General features: G+C 42.5%; 1 protein-coding gene across 2 annotated transcripts; it reads right to left on the reverse strand.

The window, feature by feature from the left end:
• Nucleotides 1-462: 462 nt before the first annotated feature.
• On the reverse strand, nucleotides 463-16,399 carry rpap1 (RNA polymerase II associated protein 1). 2 transcript variants are annotated; one of them, XM_030443810.1, is made up of 27 exons: nucleotides 16,297-16,399; nucleotides 14,751-14,948; nucleotides 14,466-14,614; nucleotides 14,203-14,295; nucleotides 13,013-13,172; nucleotides 12,738-12,890; nucleotides 12,376-12,600; nucleotides 10,805-10,920; nucleotides 10,571-10,669; nucleotides 10,346-10,447; nucleotides 10,104-10,271; nucleotides 9,728-9,907; nucleotides 9,441-9,575; nucleotides 9,128-9,298; nucleotides 8,784-8,941; nucleotides 8,004-8,174; nucleotides 7,719-7,914; nucleotides 7,073-7,182; nucleotides 6,771-6,966; nucleotides 6,315-6,461; nucleotides 5,905-6,047; nucleotides 5,199-5,631; nucleotides 4,692-4,810; nucleotides 4,371-4,602; nucleotides 4,093-4,269; nucleotides 2,871-2,927; nucleotides 463-1,033 (listed from the first exon to the last, which is right to left on the reverse strand). In XM_030443810.1, the coding sequence occupies exons 2-27, from the start codon at nucleotides 14,944-14,946 to the stop codon at nucleotides 884-886; spliced, it is 4,236 nt and encodes a 1,411-aa protein (XP_030299670.1). In that variant the 5' UTR covers nucleotides 14,947-14,948; nucleotides 16,297-16,399; the 3' UTR covers nucleotides 463-883. The 2 variants fall into 2 exon arrangements, with proteins under 2 accessions (XP_030299670.1, XP_030299669.1); XM_030443809.1 differs by lacking the exon at nucleotides 16,297-16,399 and adding an exon at nucleotides 16,031-16,129.
• Between the last annotated feature and the right edge of the window lie 44 nt (nucleotides 16,400-16,443).

The raw sequence follows: 16,443 nt of genomic DNA on the forward strand, positions 1-16,443 counted from the left end.
TATATTCACATCATAGTTATACCTTAAAAAAAGCAACATCCAAGAGGATTATTAAATGTAGTAAAGAAAGACGTTCCACTAAATTATGTTAATGTGAACCCAATCCTCTACTACAACCCGTGATCCGAGCACATGCACGTGCACACAAAACTCTCCCATCCCTTTCGGGCATTTTCCAAATCTGCTCCAACACTGGCAACAGTTAAACAACTTCAATGGAAATTTGTCTGTGAACAACGTCAGAATGAGTGCTACTGATCAATAACATGGACGGATTTTTGTTTGTGTTTTTGTGACTGCATTTTAATTTGTTAAAACCCACTGAAAACAACATCTCTGCTGTTTTAATCAAATAGGGTGTGTTTGCGCCTGTGGTGCAGCCCTACGAACTCAGCTGTACCCTTGTTAAGCAGTATTTGTGAGAAATGCGCAGCCATAGTGATTAAAAAACATTCGGTTACACATACTTGAAATCATGTTTTATTCACAGAAAAGACAAATTTCACAGGCACTTGTAAAGTAGGTCATTTGTCTCTACTCCAAGATGCAAAGAATTGTCCTGGTCTGTCTTCCAAGCTCATCAGACGCACATCGAGTCTGGCAAAGTGCTGTTGTCAAGGAAAAATGTTGAATTCCTTCAGATTGTGGGACTTCTGCATCTGCACTTAATTTTTTGCGTTTGGCTGAGTTTCTTTTTTCCCAAGCCCGATCTTGATGAGACACCTCCAGTACATACCATTTATGTCTCACTTCGTCTCCCACAACCAACCTCTCTTTCCCGCGCTCTAGTCTCTACTGAGATTTTCTACCAGTCACATACCGTCCCCTCCTCTGTCTCTTCTGTTTTTGGCTCACTACTCCCATTTTTCCACTCCCTTTGCCCTCAGTCTCCTTTGTCATCACCACTGTCCCGCAGTCTAATGACACTCTCCAAACGTTTCGCCCTAATGGGAGGCAACTGATCGTATGTATCGAAGCCAAACTCTAAGTGCTGTTGTGGCAGGCGGAAGAGCAGCAAGTGGTTCCTCAACACCTGGAAAATTCACAAGAAGGAGGAGGTGAGAGGAGCAGCAGAAGTGGTGATGTTAACCAGTGTATATTAGGGCTGTCAAACGATTAATTTTTTTAATCGCGATTAATCGTATTTTGTCCATAGTTAACTCGCGATTAATCGCAAATTAATCGCAATTTTTTTGGCACATTTTTTTCTGTTCTAAATGTACCTTGATGTATTTTTTAATGTTCTTAATACTTTTAACAACATAAGAAAGGGCAAATATGCTTGCATTATGAACATTTTTGGCGGGGGGGGGGCTCTCTGCATCTGCCCTGTGTTTGGCTTGCAAGTGATATTTGAGACTCAATGTACTTCGATGGTAACTCATTTCATGTCGATAGTACATGCAGATAACCTTTGTCCTATCGACCGAACCATCTGGCAGTGTTTCGAAAGTAGTTTGCCGTTCATACCGTAAATGACCAAATAATATACGGGTTTCAATTATCCACAGGGTCCCTTTAAACGCCGGTGCAGATGTATATTTTGGTAAATAACCGCCGGTTCCAAATAAATGTCGGGTCTAATTTTTTATTTTTTTAAAAATTAAGGAAGAAGAGGTGTCCACTGACACTGCACGTTTTTCTTCTTCGCCTTTTTCACGCAGTGTGCTGCTTTCTGTCAGTCAGTATCACACTGATGATCGCCATGGCTCCGGTGCAGCAAAACAATAAAAAGTACCACTTGAAATTCAAACTTTCTGTTAAAATATGCAGAGGAAAACTCGGGAGAAGCAGCCGCTAGATGTTTCTCTGTCGACCAGAAGAGAGTGAGAGAAACGGAGCTTGAGCGTCTGTCCGAGGAGGACATCAACAGGGCCAGGCTGCCTGCTGGAGGGAGGAAGAAGGCTAGCGAGGAGCCTGAGATAAACATGCAGGGATGAGTTATCAGCAAACGGGCACGCCACGAGAGAGTGTCCCGCAGAATGATCAGGACGATGGAGAAACAAATGTCCGCCACCGTGAGTGACAGCAGAGATGAGGAGTTTGCAGCGAGTGCTGGTTGGCTGAATCGTTTCCTCCGCCGCAACAACTTCACTTACAGGAGGATGCCAGAGAATTCACCGAGAAGCTGGAGAAGTTTGTAATGTTTTCATCCAGGATTATTGTGAGGAAGGAATTAAACGCCTGTCCCAAATTGCCTTTTGGTCTGTTAAGTGATTGAAACAACTAAACCCCCCGGCTATTATTTGGTATTTTACGGTAAGTCCTTTCTCCATTTCCTCACTTTTCAGTCCACCGTGTTTTTCCCGAACCGCCAACCCTGCTGCATCTTCTTCTGATTCCCTTTCTGCCACCCTCTGGATCAAGACTACAGGTGCCACTGACGGCCGTAAATCTTTCAATGCGCGTTTTGTTTTTTGTTTTTTTATACCGAGCGTTAATCGCGCGTTAAAAAAATTAACGGCGTTAAGAGGATGTTGCGTTAACGCGTTATTAACGCGTTAACTTTGACAGCCCTAGTGTATATGTAAAGTTGCCGATAAATGTCAATAAATGTTTGAAATAGCCTAAACAGATGAGAGGAGAAGATTAACATGAACATAATAAACCCAAAGACATAACAATACAAAAATGTGAAAGATTTTAAATAAACTGCAAGCTACAAAAAACATGGGGGGGGAAAAAAAAAACCAATAACAGCAACTTGGATGGTGATCAACAGGATGGTAAACGCCAAGAAACAGACTGGTTTAATCGAGGCATGTGGTGAGAAAACATCAGAATTTTCGTGAGAGGCGAGGTGAAGAGCAGGTACAATCAATAAACATCTGGCAGTGTATAAGATCACAGAGAGGGAGAGAGTGGAGTACCTCATCAGTCAGGTAGTAGATTTTCCTCAGCATACTGCGTCGAGCCGCTTCAACCTCCTGGAAAGGGATGAGGGGATTAAAGATCAAAGGACCCATTGATGTACTGTACCGACGCACTTTGCCCCTCGCACTGGTTACTAAAAGCACTTTCCACCTCTACGTGTGAATGTTCTCAGCTCTAAAACAATGTCTTTGTGGAATGAATAATTAAGCTGAAGATGCCAAATGTGTTCTTATTCGGGGACGTTAAATAAAAGTCAACATCATGACTAATATGAGTATTCATAAACAGGAAGGAGCTAAGTTGATCATGTGAGACGAATGCTTTTCACACTTTATCACTAAAATGAAGTTCAGTTTTCTAATGTTCAAGATTTTGCATCCAATGAGCTCATATTTGGCACAAAAAATGTGTCTGTGTGTGTGAGTGCGTGTGCATGTGAGTCACCGTAAAACCACAGCACTTCTCAACAAATTCAGCGTCATGTTCAGTGCAGCTGCAGCACCTTCTGGATTTGCTTAATCATTACACATGTGCCAGTTTGCCTGCAGGTTTCTGTGTGGCAAATTAAAAAAGCCACAGAGTACAACACAAGACAAGACAGCAGACTACATTAAGACAGGCGCAGATTTGTTTTTGAGGCCTTTACGTAACTGTTGACATACATCAGGAAAAGACTTCCAAGCCACAGAAACCACCTTATTTCCATCACATTCCTTTCCCGTCCTCCATGCTGAGAGACTATGTGGGAATTCAGATGTGGTATGAACACATGTCCTGAGTGACCACATTTGAACAGATCTCACTTACCCGCTGTATATTCAAATAAACACATACTGGGACAAACATTGTTTTTCGCACAAAGAAAGAAATGTCTCCATGTGTATCGTTTGACGAATTAACACGAAGAAGTCATTGTGAGTCTGGGGACTTCAGTGTAAATGGTGAAATCAGTTGAAACAGTTGTCAAACACGCTCTAGGTAAGACAAACTTAAGACACGGAAGCAGACAGCTGGTGATGCCACGAAAACTTTTTTTATGAAATGAATAGCTTAACGTTTAGCATTCAATTCCAAATTTACAAGAAGGCATGAATGATTTAGAATTTTCCCTAATGTCAGCAAAGTTTGTGCTCTAAGTTTCTCCTCACTCAGGATGAATGTTGATACCAGGTCTGGACAGCGCCTTTGTGGAAGTGTGTGTGCCATGCAGTGCTGTACCTGTGCTGCAGCGTCCTGAGAGAAGATGAACGAGTTGACATGTGACAAGGCAACCACGTACAAAACAGGACACCAGCAAGGCTTCAGGGTCCTTGTCACCAAAGAGCGGAAGTAAAGACGGAGGAGAGGGAGGGAGTCTTCAGGGGGAGATATGAAGCGCTCGATAGGGATGGAAAGCTTCAAATAAAGAGACAGAGAGAAAAAGAATGAATTTATTATCTTAAATGATCATGGCATATTTGTGATATATAAGACAGTGGCAACATCCTCATTGTTACCTGTCCCATAGTGACTCCAAGTGACCTCAGCATCCCCACATGTTCTCCAAACACAGCCAGCTTCATGGTGGCACTATACCTCCTCTGCAGGGGTAAGAGAACCCAGCAGCCAAACAGCGGGTCTCCAAAGGACACGGCTTCGTACTGAGTCAGAAGAGCAGAGTACAAGTCCTGGAAAGAGGCTAGACCTGGAGGAGGGAAGTTCAGGTCCAAAGAGTCCAGCCTAGACCGCCTGCCAATAGAAGAAGAGCTTAGTCCCTTTTCTCTGTGCTAAATTTCGATTTTGCAGGACAGGAAGAAGGATATCAAACATTTCCAAACCTGGTCAGCAGTCTGAACAGACCCCAGGTCAGTTTCTGAACAAGTCTCTCCAGGAATAAGTCACTGGAACACAGGAACACACAGGACAGGCGGGCGAGCTTTGCAACGGGAGGCATCACCTAGAATATGAAAACAAATGTTCTGGATGTTAGTGAAAATAACATTTTATATATATTAGATTCTGTATATTAGATAATATAACAATTTGTTAAATAATTAGTCAGCCATTCAAATGGTAAGTCCAGGCTTAATAGAAGCTTGCATAGTTAAACAGGGGAGCAGGTGAATCTAGAGTTTTAGTCTGTCTATGTAACCCATAAAAATAAGTTACAGAAACTCAGTTGAGCCTCTAAGAGTATACTTTATTTTTTGAAACAGAGAAATTAAAATGTGAATATATTTATATGAATATGTGATGGTGGTAATTCTTGCTTCCATTTGAATTATACAGCCCTTTGGTGCAATTTTGTGCAATAACAATAAAATTGATTTGACTTGTTTCTGTACCTTAAGTGCCTCCTCCCTCCAGACCTCCAGCAGCAGCAGCCACTGCAGACAGTGGGTCACCGCCTGTAGAGCCCCCCCTGGGAGCTCTTCCACCGCTAACCCTCCTCCGTCAGACACCCCCGATCGCTCATAGAGGCTGACAAGCGGGAGGAAAGGCCAATCAGACGGCAACGTGGGGCCAGTGAGCTCTGGGAGGAGATGGGAGTTGATCCAGGGGTTACGGCCGAGCAGAGCGTCTCGAGACATCAGTACGGATGGTTCCAGGTGGGCCAGGTGTGTGAGGAAGCAGCCTCGAATGGAAGGCAGCTGGACGCAGGCTTCTCTCAGGAGAGCTCCGACAGTCTGGAGGGAGGGGGATGTGTGTTCTTTTGTTTCCTCTTGGAGTTTCAGCTCGCCCAGTTCTACGGCCTCTGGTCCTCCACTGTGGCCCTCCCTGGAAAGAAAACACATAAATACTGTGATAAAGTGGAAGCACAGAATGTGGAACAACCGCCAACAGAAATGGGTCATTGGCTTATTTTAGTCCAGTTCAAAAGAAATGTAATTTTGTGAATTAGAAATGAGCTCCTTTTCTCATGCACTAATCCAAACTATAATTATTAGTAAAGAAAGTTGGAATGTTTTATATGCAATCAACAGCTCTTTACATTGATTGTGTTGGAACTCACTGGCAAATAATCCCAAATTAATCCTGAGGTAAACTTACGATAGGAAGTCCTTGCTGAAGATGATGGTCGATAGCAGTTCATGTGCCAGGTACTCACTGCCTGGTAACAACCATGGCAGTAGGACCAGAGCCACCTGGTGGTACATTGAGGCATGCTTGGCTACTTGTGGCTCGGTGGGAACCTGAGAAGAAATAAAAAATATATGTGTTAAATTGGTTTGTTGAACATAAAGCATAGCTTGATGATGATAAAGACAATAGCAACATCTGACCAGAGACAATGAATAATGTGTTTTTTTTAACATGATGACCTTCAGAGTAAGATGTTATCAGGAATTACAATCATTTGTAAACAGAATTTGATGTTACTTAATGAAAAAGCAAAACCTAAACTACATGTTTCAGATCAGAAAGAATACTGTTTATGGGTGTCTGAAGTTGGAGCCTACAAGTCTGTGTGCCAGCCGGAGCAGCAGGTAGAGGAGGTGGTGTTCATGACGGAGAAGCCAGGCTCTGGTGTGAGACAGGGTGGGCGTAGCCCGACTGCAACATTGCAGGTAACCAATCACAGGCTCTGACAGGAGGAGACCAGTGAACTGCAGAGGAGGCCAGACACAAAAAAAGAGAAAATGAGATACAACATTGGATTTTGTGTTTGTTACCACAAGATGGCAGCAATATACATCTTCCTTGCCAACTGATGGACCAACACAGGACTGCCAAGAGGCTGCAACCAAAGACAGTGTTCCTGATTAGTTTCTCATATTTGGCTGAAGGTGTGTTTAGCAGTGATATAATCTAATGGAAAAAAACCTGCAGTCTCAATATTTCTTAGCACATTGTTCTTCGTGCCTGTTCTCACTTTACACAAAACACTCCCTAAAAGTAACACATTTCAGAGCAACCTTGCAGCTGAGGCCTTTATGGATGCTTGTGATTGTTTCCAGGAGGAGCCCCAGGCTTGTGAGAAGAGGAAAGGGGGAGCTGGGCCCAACCAGGCCCGGGTGGTCCCTCAATCCTGGGCAGGCCAAACCAGGAAGGCTGGGAATAGTCTCTGGGCCCAGATGACTAGACTGGACATTACACACTACTGATGAAGACCTAGTGGGGAAAAAAACAATAATAAATGAAACAACTTCAGTTTTCAGACTGTGCTGCTGATAAAGGTCAAGAACAAAAAACAAAACAGCGACAGTCTCAGACTTACTTTAGGTTTTTCATCAGGCCTTGAACAACATGGCGGGACATCAGAGGGAGGAGAACCTCAGACGTCAGCAGCTCCAGTTCTTGGAGCGTCTCGAGTGGCTTGAAACAGTTCTGAGGACAAGAGTCATGTTATCAGGTCATTTGACCCATTGACTCAAAATCAAAGTAATTATGTTGCAATACTGGTTAAATGAGACACACCTCTTATTGCTGGATTTTAGCGGAATTTCTATTTTTCATGAATATTTTAAAGAATTCTAGAATGTTTTTGAAAACGTCGGCATATTTTTTCAATAGCTTCCAGATCATTTGACCCATTGACTCAGAATCAATGCAGACATGTCATTCTATACTGGTTGAATGAGACACATCTGTTTTTATTGGATCTTAGTGGAATTTTTATTTTTGTTTAGTATTTTATATGTTTTTTAATGTTATCTTATTGCTTGTATCATCTTTAAAACAATGTATCTTTTACTATTTTAACCGCCAATATTTTACTGCAGTCCTATTCAATAAAGTTTTTATGGTTTTGGCAATCACTTCTAAAGCTATTTAAATTGCATTTGATTTGTTTGAAAGATGCAACATAAATGCGGTTTGATTGATACAGTTACAGGTAAGAAGTGCGTGACGGGAAGCAGTACCTGTCTGGAAAGTTGATGGTAGTAAGCTTCTAGGTAGGCCAGGTAAGCTGGTATCACAGCCAGGCCGGTCTCTTTCTGCTCTGGATTACCGAGGCTCTTCACAAAGCCCTTCAAATGCCCCAGTAGGGGCGCCTGCAACCCTGTAACATGGCCCCAGAACACTGGTGGAGGAGGAGGGCATTCTTCTCCCTGAGAACTGAGGAGATAAATAAGGATTTAAGTGTTCTATGTGATGCTTGATGTAGCAGCACAGTTTTATAAAACCACCCAAATCCTCTTCTGTACCTGACCATGCCAGCCTGGAGCTCCTGATGGCAGCCAGCAGTGTGTGTGACCTGTGTGAGTAGACAAAGCAGGGCCAGGACACGCTGGATCTGCAGGGGCAGCAGAGGATCTGAAGGAGCCAGGAGTCTGTGTACCGACTGTAAGGCCTTCGCTAAGCTTGGATACAGGTCTCTGCGGGGAAAGTAATGACATTGTATGGTGATAAAAGACATGGACCATGACAGAAAAGAAGCGGAGAGGATTTGATGGCTCTTATATATGGAGAAACTAAAATGGTGATGTTCCCATGAGCCAGGGTTTCTGGTAGTGATTAGGATAGATGTGCTGCTTAAGATTTATGTCAGAAAAGATACGCCGTTATCTGCTATGTGAGACTAATATTCTCCAGGTTGGAGCCAGACATTGCTACACTGATGTCTCCATTCGTCACATTAAGATTGCAACAGAGACAATGATAAATGAGAAGGCTGGGCTCTTTTGCAAGACCGTCAGCTAAGTAAGCTATAATTTGTAATATACTGTTGAAGTAGGCCAATTGCGTTGGGGACGTTGGGGAGTATAGGGTAGGTAGTCTTCCTTCGTCTGATAAAGTTTGAGAAGCACTGCCATCAGCTGAAGCCCTCTCTGTACGGGACTACACCCTGGAGGACAACCAGTACATTAGCAGCTGTTTGCTAACAAACAATACTTCATAGCAGATGATCTATTAGGCATGTGTTATTGCAAGTTTGTTTAGGAATCAGTCTGCCCCCAGTGGTCAGCTTGATCATATTAACTTACATGTATAATTTGCAGGCCTGTCCGTAGCCGGCTGCTACAGCCCACAGCCTGTAGGCTTCAGTGGTGATCCTGAGGGCCTCGGTCGACTCCAGCAGCAGCTCACTGGGCTCAGCACTCAGCAGAGAAGACAGACGCTCCCTCACTCCAAGAGAGTTTAACTGGGGTGAGGAGAGAGACAAAACAAGATGATGTACTATTAATATGTCTTTTGTCTTTTATTGACAGCCTAAATGAGAAGAAATCCCCGAGTTGGATTTAACAGGATAAATAAGGAAATATGGCTGCATATGCATTAACATACAGTGGGTATGTTGGTCCCTGACAGATTTCACACCAGCGCTTACCAGTCTGGCACAGGCGTGTCTACCTGATGTAGCCAAAACCCTCAACAGCTTCATGTTGCTGGCCAGGGGGAGTCCATAGACAGACTGAGGAAGAGGCAAAGATGGCATTGTCCAGGAAGGGGGAAGGAACTCTGACATCACTGTCTCCATCAGGCGAGGACAGTCAAGCACCTGAGAGTGAATTTCATTATTATACAGAGGAAAAATGTAGAGAATAAGTAACTGAAATCCAAGTAATGTAGATAAAAATGTGGAAATTGTCTGGATTTATTTCAGCAATTCCGTGACTGGAAACAGCTGTTATTGTTGCTACCTGGGTGGCAGATGAGGAGGAATGCCTGGCGATACGAGTCAGGATCTCCAGGATGTCCTGGACCACTCTAGGAGAAGGTCGCACCACCTCAAGGATGTAACGTAGCCTGGGGAGCAGTTTCATCTTTAACAGACCCTGAAACACAGACAGAGTCAACCAAACATCCCTCAACCTTCATCTATAGCACTTCTAATTTATTACTTCTAATAGATTTAAAACCTATCATGTAAATGAAAAAGCAAAAGCAAATAAGTGAAATGTGTATCAAATACATTCTGCTTGTTTACCTTGACAACATCCTGCCTGGCCACATCGTGATCACTCTTCCTCTCTTCCTTCTCTTTCGGGGTATCCCTCATATATTCAGGCAGCCCTTCATCCTCCTCATCTTCCTCCTCCTGAGCAGATGGCAGCAGAGGGAAGGAGGCCAGGCCGCGAAACCAGGAAAACGTGCTGTCCAAACACTCCTGAGAGGGCAAACAATTTTGGATATAAACCAGAGGGACTAAACGTTGGACCACAGTGTATCACATCTTAGCAAATCAAGGTTTTACAAAAATAAATAATAATAAATCACTTCAGAACAAAACTTTACCAAGTGTTTGGAGAAAAAATTACTTTATTTCACATCATGTTTTAAAGTATTGCATCAAGTTGTCTTACTTCATCTTCTGCACACACAAGAAGTGCTTTAAGAGCGTGCACAGCTGCAGACATCGCTCCCTCCACACTGTTGTCCAACGCAAAGCGGAGAAGGAAGAGCAGGCCGGCATCGAGCAGAGTGGACACTATGCTGCCTGTCAGAACAGACACATACTCCCCAGCACGTGCCTACAGGGTGAGAAATTAGTGACTTCAGACATCTGTAGATAGGCGTGATGCTGTGTGTGTGTTTGTTTGTGTACCTTTGAGAGGATGTTGGCCAGTGTGCTGAGGGCCAAAGTCCTCTGCTGGATGAGCTGACTCCGAGACAGCAGGAAGAGTTCCTGCAGAGAGTAACCTGCACGCTGGAGAGAAATCCTCAATGTCAACAAAATGAGCCGCGACAATAACACTTCAAGCTAAACGCACAGGTAAACAATACCATGAAGAATAGATGTTTTTACTGTTTAGACTTAATGTCTACTCACCTCAGGCTCCTCTCCATGGTGGTGCAGGCCTAAGTGGGTTGGCAGATCCTCAGTGGGTGGAATCAACGTCCCCGCAAAGTCAAACCGAGCCTGCATGGCCTGCTCAGAAAACACAAAATCTGTTTTCACCCCTCACCCAAAAAAAAAAACTGCACAATTTTGCACAATTTTAGTTGAAATTATTTAATTCTTCTTAATTTTGTTCTACTGGTATTATAAAAATGATCCCCAAACCTTCTTGGTGCCTTTCCTTCTGGGAGCAGGTAAGTCTCTCATCCACTCCAGCTTCTCTGGCTCAAGCTTGTTCATGTGGACCCATTCCTTCTGAGGCTTTACTGGCAGATCTTCCTCTAAATTAACAAACACAGCGAAGCACAAATAAGACAAATAACAATTTGTTACCACTTCAGTTATCAGTTATACTGCAGTGGCATACATGTACTTCTTTTTGAAAGATTAAATGCCAGCAAATATGGATCAAAGCAGAATATTTCATGAGATAAAAACATGTTGCGAATTTACGACATGATTAAATCTTCTTTATGCGCAAAAATACAGTCTACATACACATCCAAGCCAAATATGGGCAAGTGCCAAGTCAAATATAAGGAAACATGAAAAGAAAAAGACTGCTCACACACTGCCGGGCTCCAATATTCCAATAATTGAATGCACCAAAGTAGTGATGTTTTCACAAACCTGCTCTTCATCAGATTATGGTGAAAAAGACAGCTCACCCTGAAGATTGCAGGTTGTCGTTTTCTTTTCAAGCACATCTATCTTTTTTCAATAGATTTTTACTTTAAGACTTAACAAGGCTCTGGAGTTATTGGAAACTGGAATCTTATTCGACAAATAATCTCATACTTATATTACAGTAGCCTCATCTTTATATTCAACTGTGCAGAACCACCGTGTTCAAAAAGAGCTCCAGACATGCCAAAAAAAACGCTGCAGATGTTGGTTTAGAATTTGAATGTCAACACAGATTTTTCTATTTTCAAGTAAAAAAGGAGAATTCAAAAACAAAAACACATAAGACTTACTGCAACACAAACAAAAAAAATGCAGGATGGGGTCCTTAGAGAACGTAAATCCCTTCTTGACAACAGCATATGACATTATATAGGTAAAAATATATTTATACCACCATGTTTATATACCATGACCATGATTAAATATTCTTTAGGAACCTAAAACAAGGATATGATTATTGCTTTAAAAAGGGAGGTAGAGGAGGTGATAGATAAAAAACAGCTGTGTTCATTGTTCATTTTGTAGGACAGAATGGTATAAATCATGTGAAAGCTCTGCCTTCGTATGATCTATTAGCAACACTTTCTTCAGGACTGGGAGTATTCTCTGACTGATCTGCAGAAACTTAATTGTGGCGAGTTGCTTCTTCTGGCTCAGCCTGGCCTGCCTGCTAATCACACAAAGTGAAGTCAATGATCAGCTTAATGTCTGGATTTTAGCCATGCAGCAGAAGCATCCCACATCAGTTATACAATTAGAGAATGGATGCTCGGTAGGAGAGTGAGGAGAAGAGGGAGAGCAGAGAGATAAAGGGAGGAGTGGAGGCAGAGAACTCTGGCAGACAACCAGACGCGATGGACAAACTCTGTCTCATTTAGTTTGACAGTCCTAGAGGCAAAATTACAATTTAAAAGCGATGTGAAATAAAGATGAAGCAAAGTCATCCACATAGCTTAAAATCTACTGATTTATCATCTTCTGCAGCTGCAGAGATCATGAACAACCGACAAAGTACAAGTAATAAAAGGGTTTATTTGAATCCATCATACCCGTCACAGAAGGCGGCGGTGGCCCTTCCTCCTCCTCTGCTTCCATCTCTACTTCTTGAGGTTTCTGAAACAGTGCAGCAGCACTGGAGGAGTCTGACTCTCTGCACACATTTTCAAGAGGAAAGTTTGCCTTGCCGCTTTTGACTGGAAGGTGTTTGGATGGGGAGGCGGAGGACGGGACGCTCTGGGCTTTACGAGATCTAACAAACTCCACCAGTCTAGGGTCTAGGAAGCAGAAATAATCACGTTATACACAGTGGTGTCAACAAAATTTCATGTACTTCATTGGTTACGATACAAACTAAATACAGATATCTTCATCTTAACATTTTATTATACACTAATTAGTTATCATTGCCTACCAAGCTGAGATAATAGTTTCTTCTGCTCGACAAGAATCTCAAACTGAGACATTGCCTGGAGCTTAGCCTGGTTCTCCCTGTGGATCCTAATGGTCTCTCCTGAGCTGTCTGGGCCCGCAAGCCCCTGACCACACACCAGCCTGGGGCCTGAAGCTGCAGTTGGTCAGTGGAAAGGAGACGGGGAGAGAGAAAAAAGAAAAATAATGTGAAGAGGGGAGGTTCTGTAGTAAAAGACAAAGGCGGTATCAAAAATAATATAGCTCTAGCCTACTTACGATCACCCGCAGCATCACACTGATCTGTATCCATACTGGTCTCAGGTGTATGAACAGCTTCAGGAACACAGTGTAAAGGTGTCTTTCCCTCCTTAACCCTCTGTGCAGCAATCTGACGTGCAAAAATACTCTTCTTTCCACCAGCAGAAGACAGTTGCACCTGGTCGTAAGGAAGAATATTTGTAAAAAATTATGATATATTGAAACTAGAATCACCAGTCAACCCATTTCTGAATGCCTGTAAGAATACAAGTGTGGGTAAATACAAACAGAGCTAATTCTGAATCTCTCTGTTTTGTGTTTTTTTTTAAGGGAGACATATTCTGCTTATTTTTAAGTTCCTAATTTTATTTTGGGTCTCAACTAGAACAGGTTTACATGCTTTTATGCTATAAAACAAATCAGTTTTCTCACACTCTCCAGTGCTGCAGCACTGTATTCCCCCTGTCTGAGACAGTCTTTTAGCCCTTTCTTTAAGGCCCAACCTCCCAAATACCTGGTCTGCTCCGATTGGTCAGCTCAAACATGACCGGGCCAGCACTGTCAATAGAGCAGCTGGGCTAAATCAATTCTTACGTGCCAAACTTGCCGCTTGGCCTATATTATGAAAAATGTGTGACATGGTGACATAGTGTGATTTAACAAAGACATGAAATTAAAGGTTAGACTACGACAAGGCATTTCAGGAGCAGCGTTTTCCGTGGGAGAGAAGAGCTTCTATTGGTGCAGACTTTGACGTTTTTAACTTTCAAGATTTTTCAGATGCACACAAACTATGTAACACAATGATGGAAATGTAATAAAAATAAATAAATAAATAAATAAAAAAAAGCATATGAGGTCTTGAAGTAAATGGAAGTCTGCACATTAAGAGACACCATTTTTATTTGCTGTTAATGGGCACTCCTCACTGCTCTTCTGACAATTGTCAAGCAAACTATAAATGCCATTATGAAAAATGAAGGTAACATACATCTTTTATACCCAACAACGACAAAAAAATGTGATGATGGGACTGTTTCATTTCAAATACTAATAGTTTTTTTTACATTCATGCTTGCACTGAGTTGTTGAATATCGAGCTTTTTTCAAAGAGTTTATTAGAATTTGAGTATTTCTGAACCTTGAAAACAACAATTGAGATTGAATAGTTCCAAAACTTTTAAGGCTTTGTGTGAACCCTTTTTTACCTGACTGCTGATTTCTGAGCAGTGCAAAACTTTGGGGAAAGCCAGGCCTGTAAGTGCTGGTAGAGATATTGGAGTAGAGCTGGTGTCTCGTTCCTTAGAACAAAGAATATTACAGTTGCATTAGTAAAATAATTAAATGGAAAAATATGTGTATACAGCCAATGTGAGTATGTAAGAAAACTGCTAGTTTATTTTGTTCAATCGCTGATTCACACTTTGTATTTCCATTCTTGATTAGGTTAGTATTGACAGCAAGCACTTACAACGATCCTGGAGAGAACAGCGCTGATGTGAGTGTCATGCGTGTCGAGCCTCGCCTCGGAATCCTCGTGCTCGAACGTGACACGACTGGCTTTAAAGCGAGACTTCTTAGCAGGGGCTGGCGTCAGAGATGGGAGTTGGTCCGGAAGATCTAGAGGAAGTTTAACATCAGGTACTTGTGTATTGAAGAATCTTACTTAAATACGGTTCATTTATAGCAGTTAAATATACCTTAAAAACAATACTTAAGTAGCATCTTAGCATCATCATTAGCATCAGTCTTTTACCTTCTATGGTGACAACATCCCTCTGTCTCTCTCCATCCTCTCCCTGATGCTCCCCTCCCTCTCCTCCAGCCTCGCCTCTCCTCTTGTCAGGTCGGCGGACCACATTGGCAGCAGACGGAGCACCGGAGGTCAGAAACCGCTCCTGCTCTCTCAGGAGGTCGGCCTCAGAGTCAGTTGGCTTTGGACGCCGCAACATCTCTTTGAAGGACACAGAGGATGGTTTTAAATACCACAGGAATTACCTAAGCTCTAGCGCTTATTGATGGAGAAAAGGATTTTGACTAAAGACTATTGGAGTGAACAATGATTTAAAGCCCCCCGACAAGAAACCAAGTGTTTCTTGAGTACTGAGGCCAATAACCTATACTGTACATTAAGTGCCACTAGACAACTTCACTGCTGAACTTTCCTTCCGCTCTGGACACCAACACCTGTCAGCTCTGAGTGCAGCGGCCATAGCTATCCCTCACCTCGCTTTACCACTCACACAATACGCACTGCCCTATTTATCAAAGGAGCCACGACCCTCTTACAAACCAAGCTCGGAAGATGAGGCATGACTTACAGATTCCACTATAGTCACATTTCACAATATTAAGTTACTTGTCAAAATGAATCAATAAGAGCAAACTGGATAGCTTTTCAACATTGCCAGGAAAGGATTAAAAACATATGTAATATCATAAAAATGCCACAATACACTGAAGGGGGACTTTCAGGGGCCTAAAGCTCCTCTGTGCCCTTAAAAATACTTGTCAAACCCCTGTCAAGGATGGCATTTTAACTGAAGTGAGACAAATTCAAGCTGTCCTCTGGTTCATCATACCGTGCAGAGCTAATAGCTACACTTAGCACTTTGAAGACCGTCAAAGTTACAGAAAACACTATGAATTTAATATAATATCTCATCAACTTTTGAGAAGAGGCTGGACTTGGTTAGCATGGCTAATCTTACGGCTAACTAACGTTATCCTAGAGTGTAAAAAAAAAGGCAGAAAGCGAACAATTACATTAAACAAAATATATATATGCATGTATAGCGTCAGCAAAAGATACATAGCTGTTGTTTTCTGTTTGTTTTTGTTCTCCCATTCAGGTGAGTTTACATCCGACACGCACCGAGGATAAAAGTAACGCGCGGTGAACTTTAGCTTAACATTAACCTGAACTCTCACACCTCATTCAATTAAAGCCAGACATTTTACACATAATACCAAACAAAATCACGACACCGTGGTTCGTTTTATTGTCTAACATATCGCACAACTGTGTTAGCTAACCTTCAGATGGGTGCTAGATCCGTGATACAAACACACACCACTCTGTGGACCACACGGAAGACTTTCAACGTGACACCGAACTCCGCCTTCAAAATAAAAGCACTGCTAGCAAAAAGAGGAGGAAACATGAATTGACCCTTTTGCGACTACACGCCCTTCGTTCTCCCTAACATGATTAGGTCATTCTGAGGCTTGGCCTAGCTGTTGCCGCAAATTTTGGTGCATCTTCGCTCGCTGATTTATGTCATGGGACGCCCGCCTCATACCTGAGCGTCACCTCGCGTTATCCTTCCTCTTCGGGACACTGGACAGCTGTAATGCATCTGGACGCATTATCAATGATATATGGATTTACTAGGTTATTGTGACTACCGACCACTGGCTATTGACAACAAGCTTCGCTGGCTGCATCA

Source organism: Sparus aurata, chromosome 16, assembly GCF_900880675.1.
Source record: "Sparus aurata chromosome 16, fSpaAur1.1, whole genome shotgun sequence".
NCBI lineage: Eukaryota > Metazoa > Chordata > Actinopteri > Spariformes > Sparidae > Sparus > Sparus aurata.

Excerpts from the sequence above, each read along its gene's own strand:
- rpap1 (XM_030443810.1), bottom strand. The coding sequence starts at position 14,946 with ATGTTGCGGCGTCCAAAGCCAACTGACTCTGAGGCCGACCTCCTGAGA. Across the intron at positions 9,576-9,727 it reads CCAGGCAGGATGTTGTCAAG|GGTCTGTTAAAGATGAAACT; the intron begins GTAAACAAGCAG and ends TCTGTGTTTCAG. Across the intron at positions 6,462-6,770 it reads ATAAAGGCCTCAGCTGCAAG|TTCACTGGTCTCCTCCTGTC; the intron begins GTTGCTCTGAAA and ends CCTCCTCTGCAG.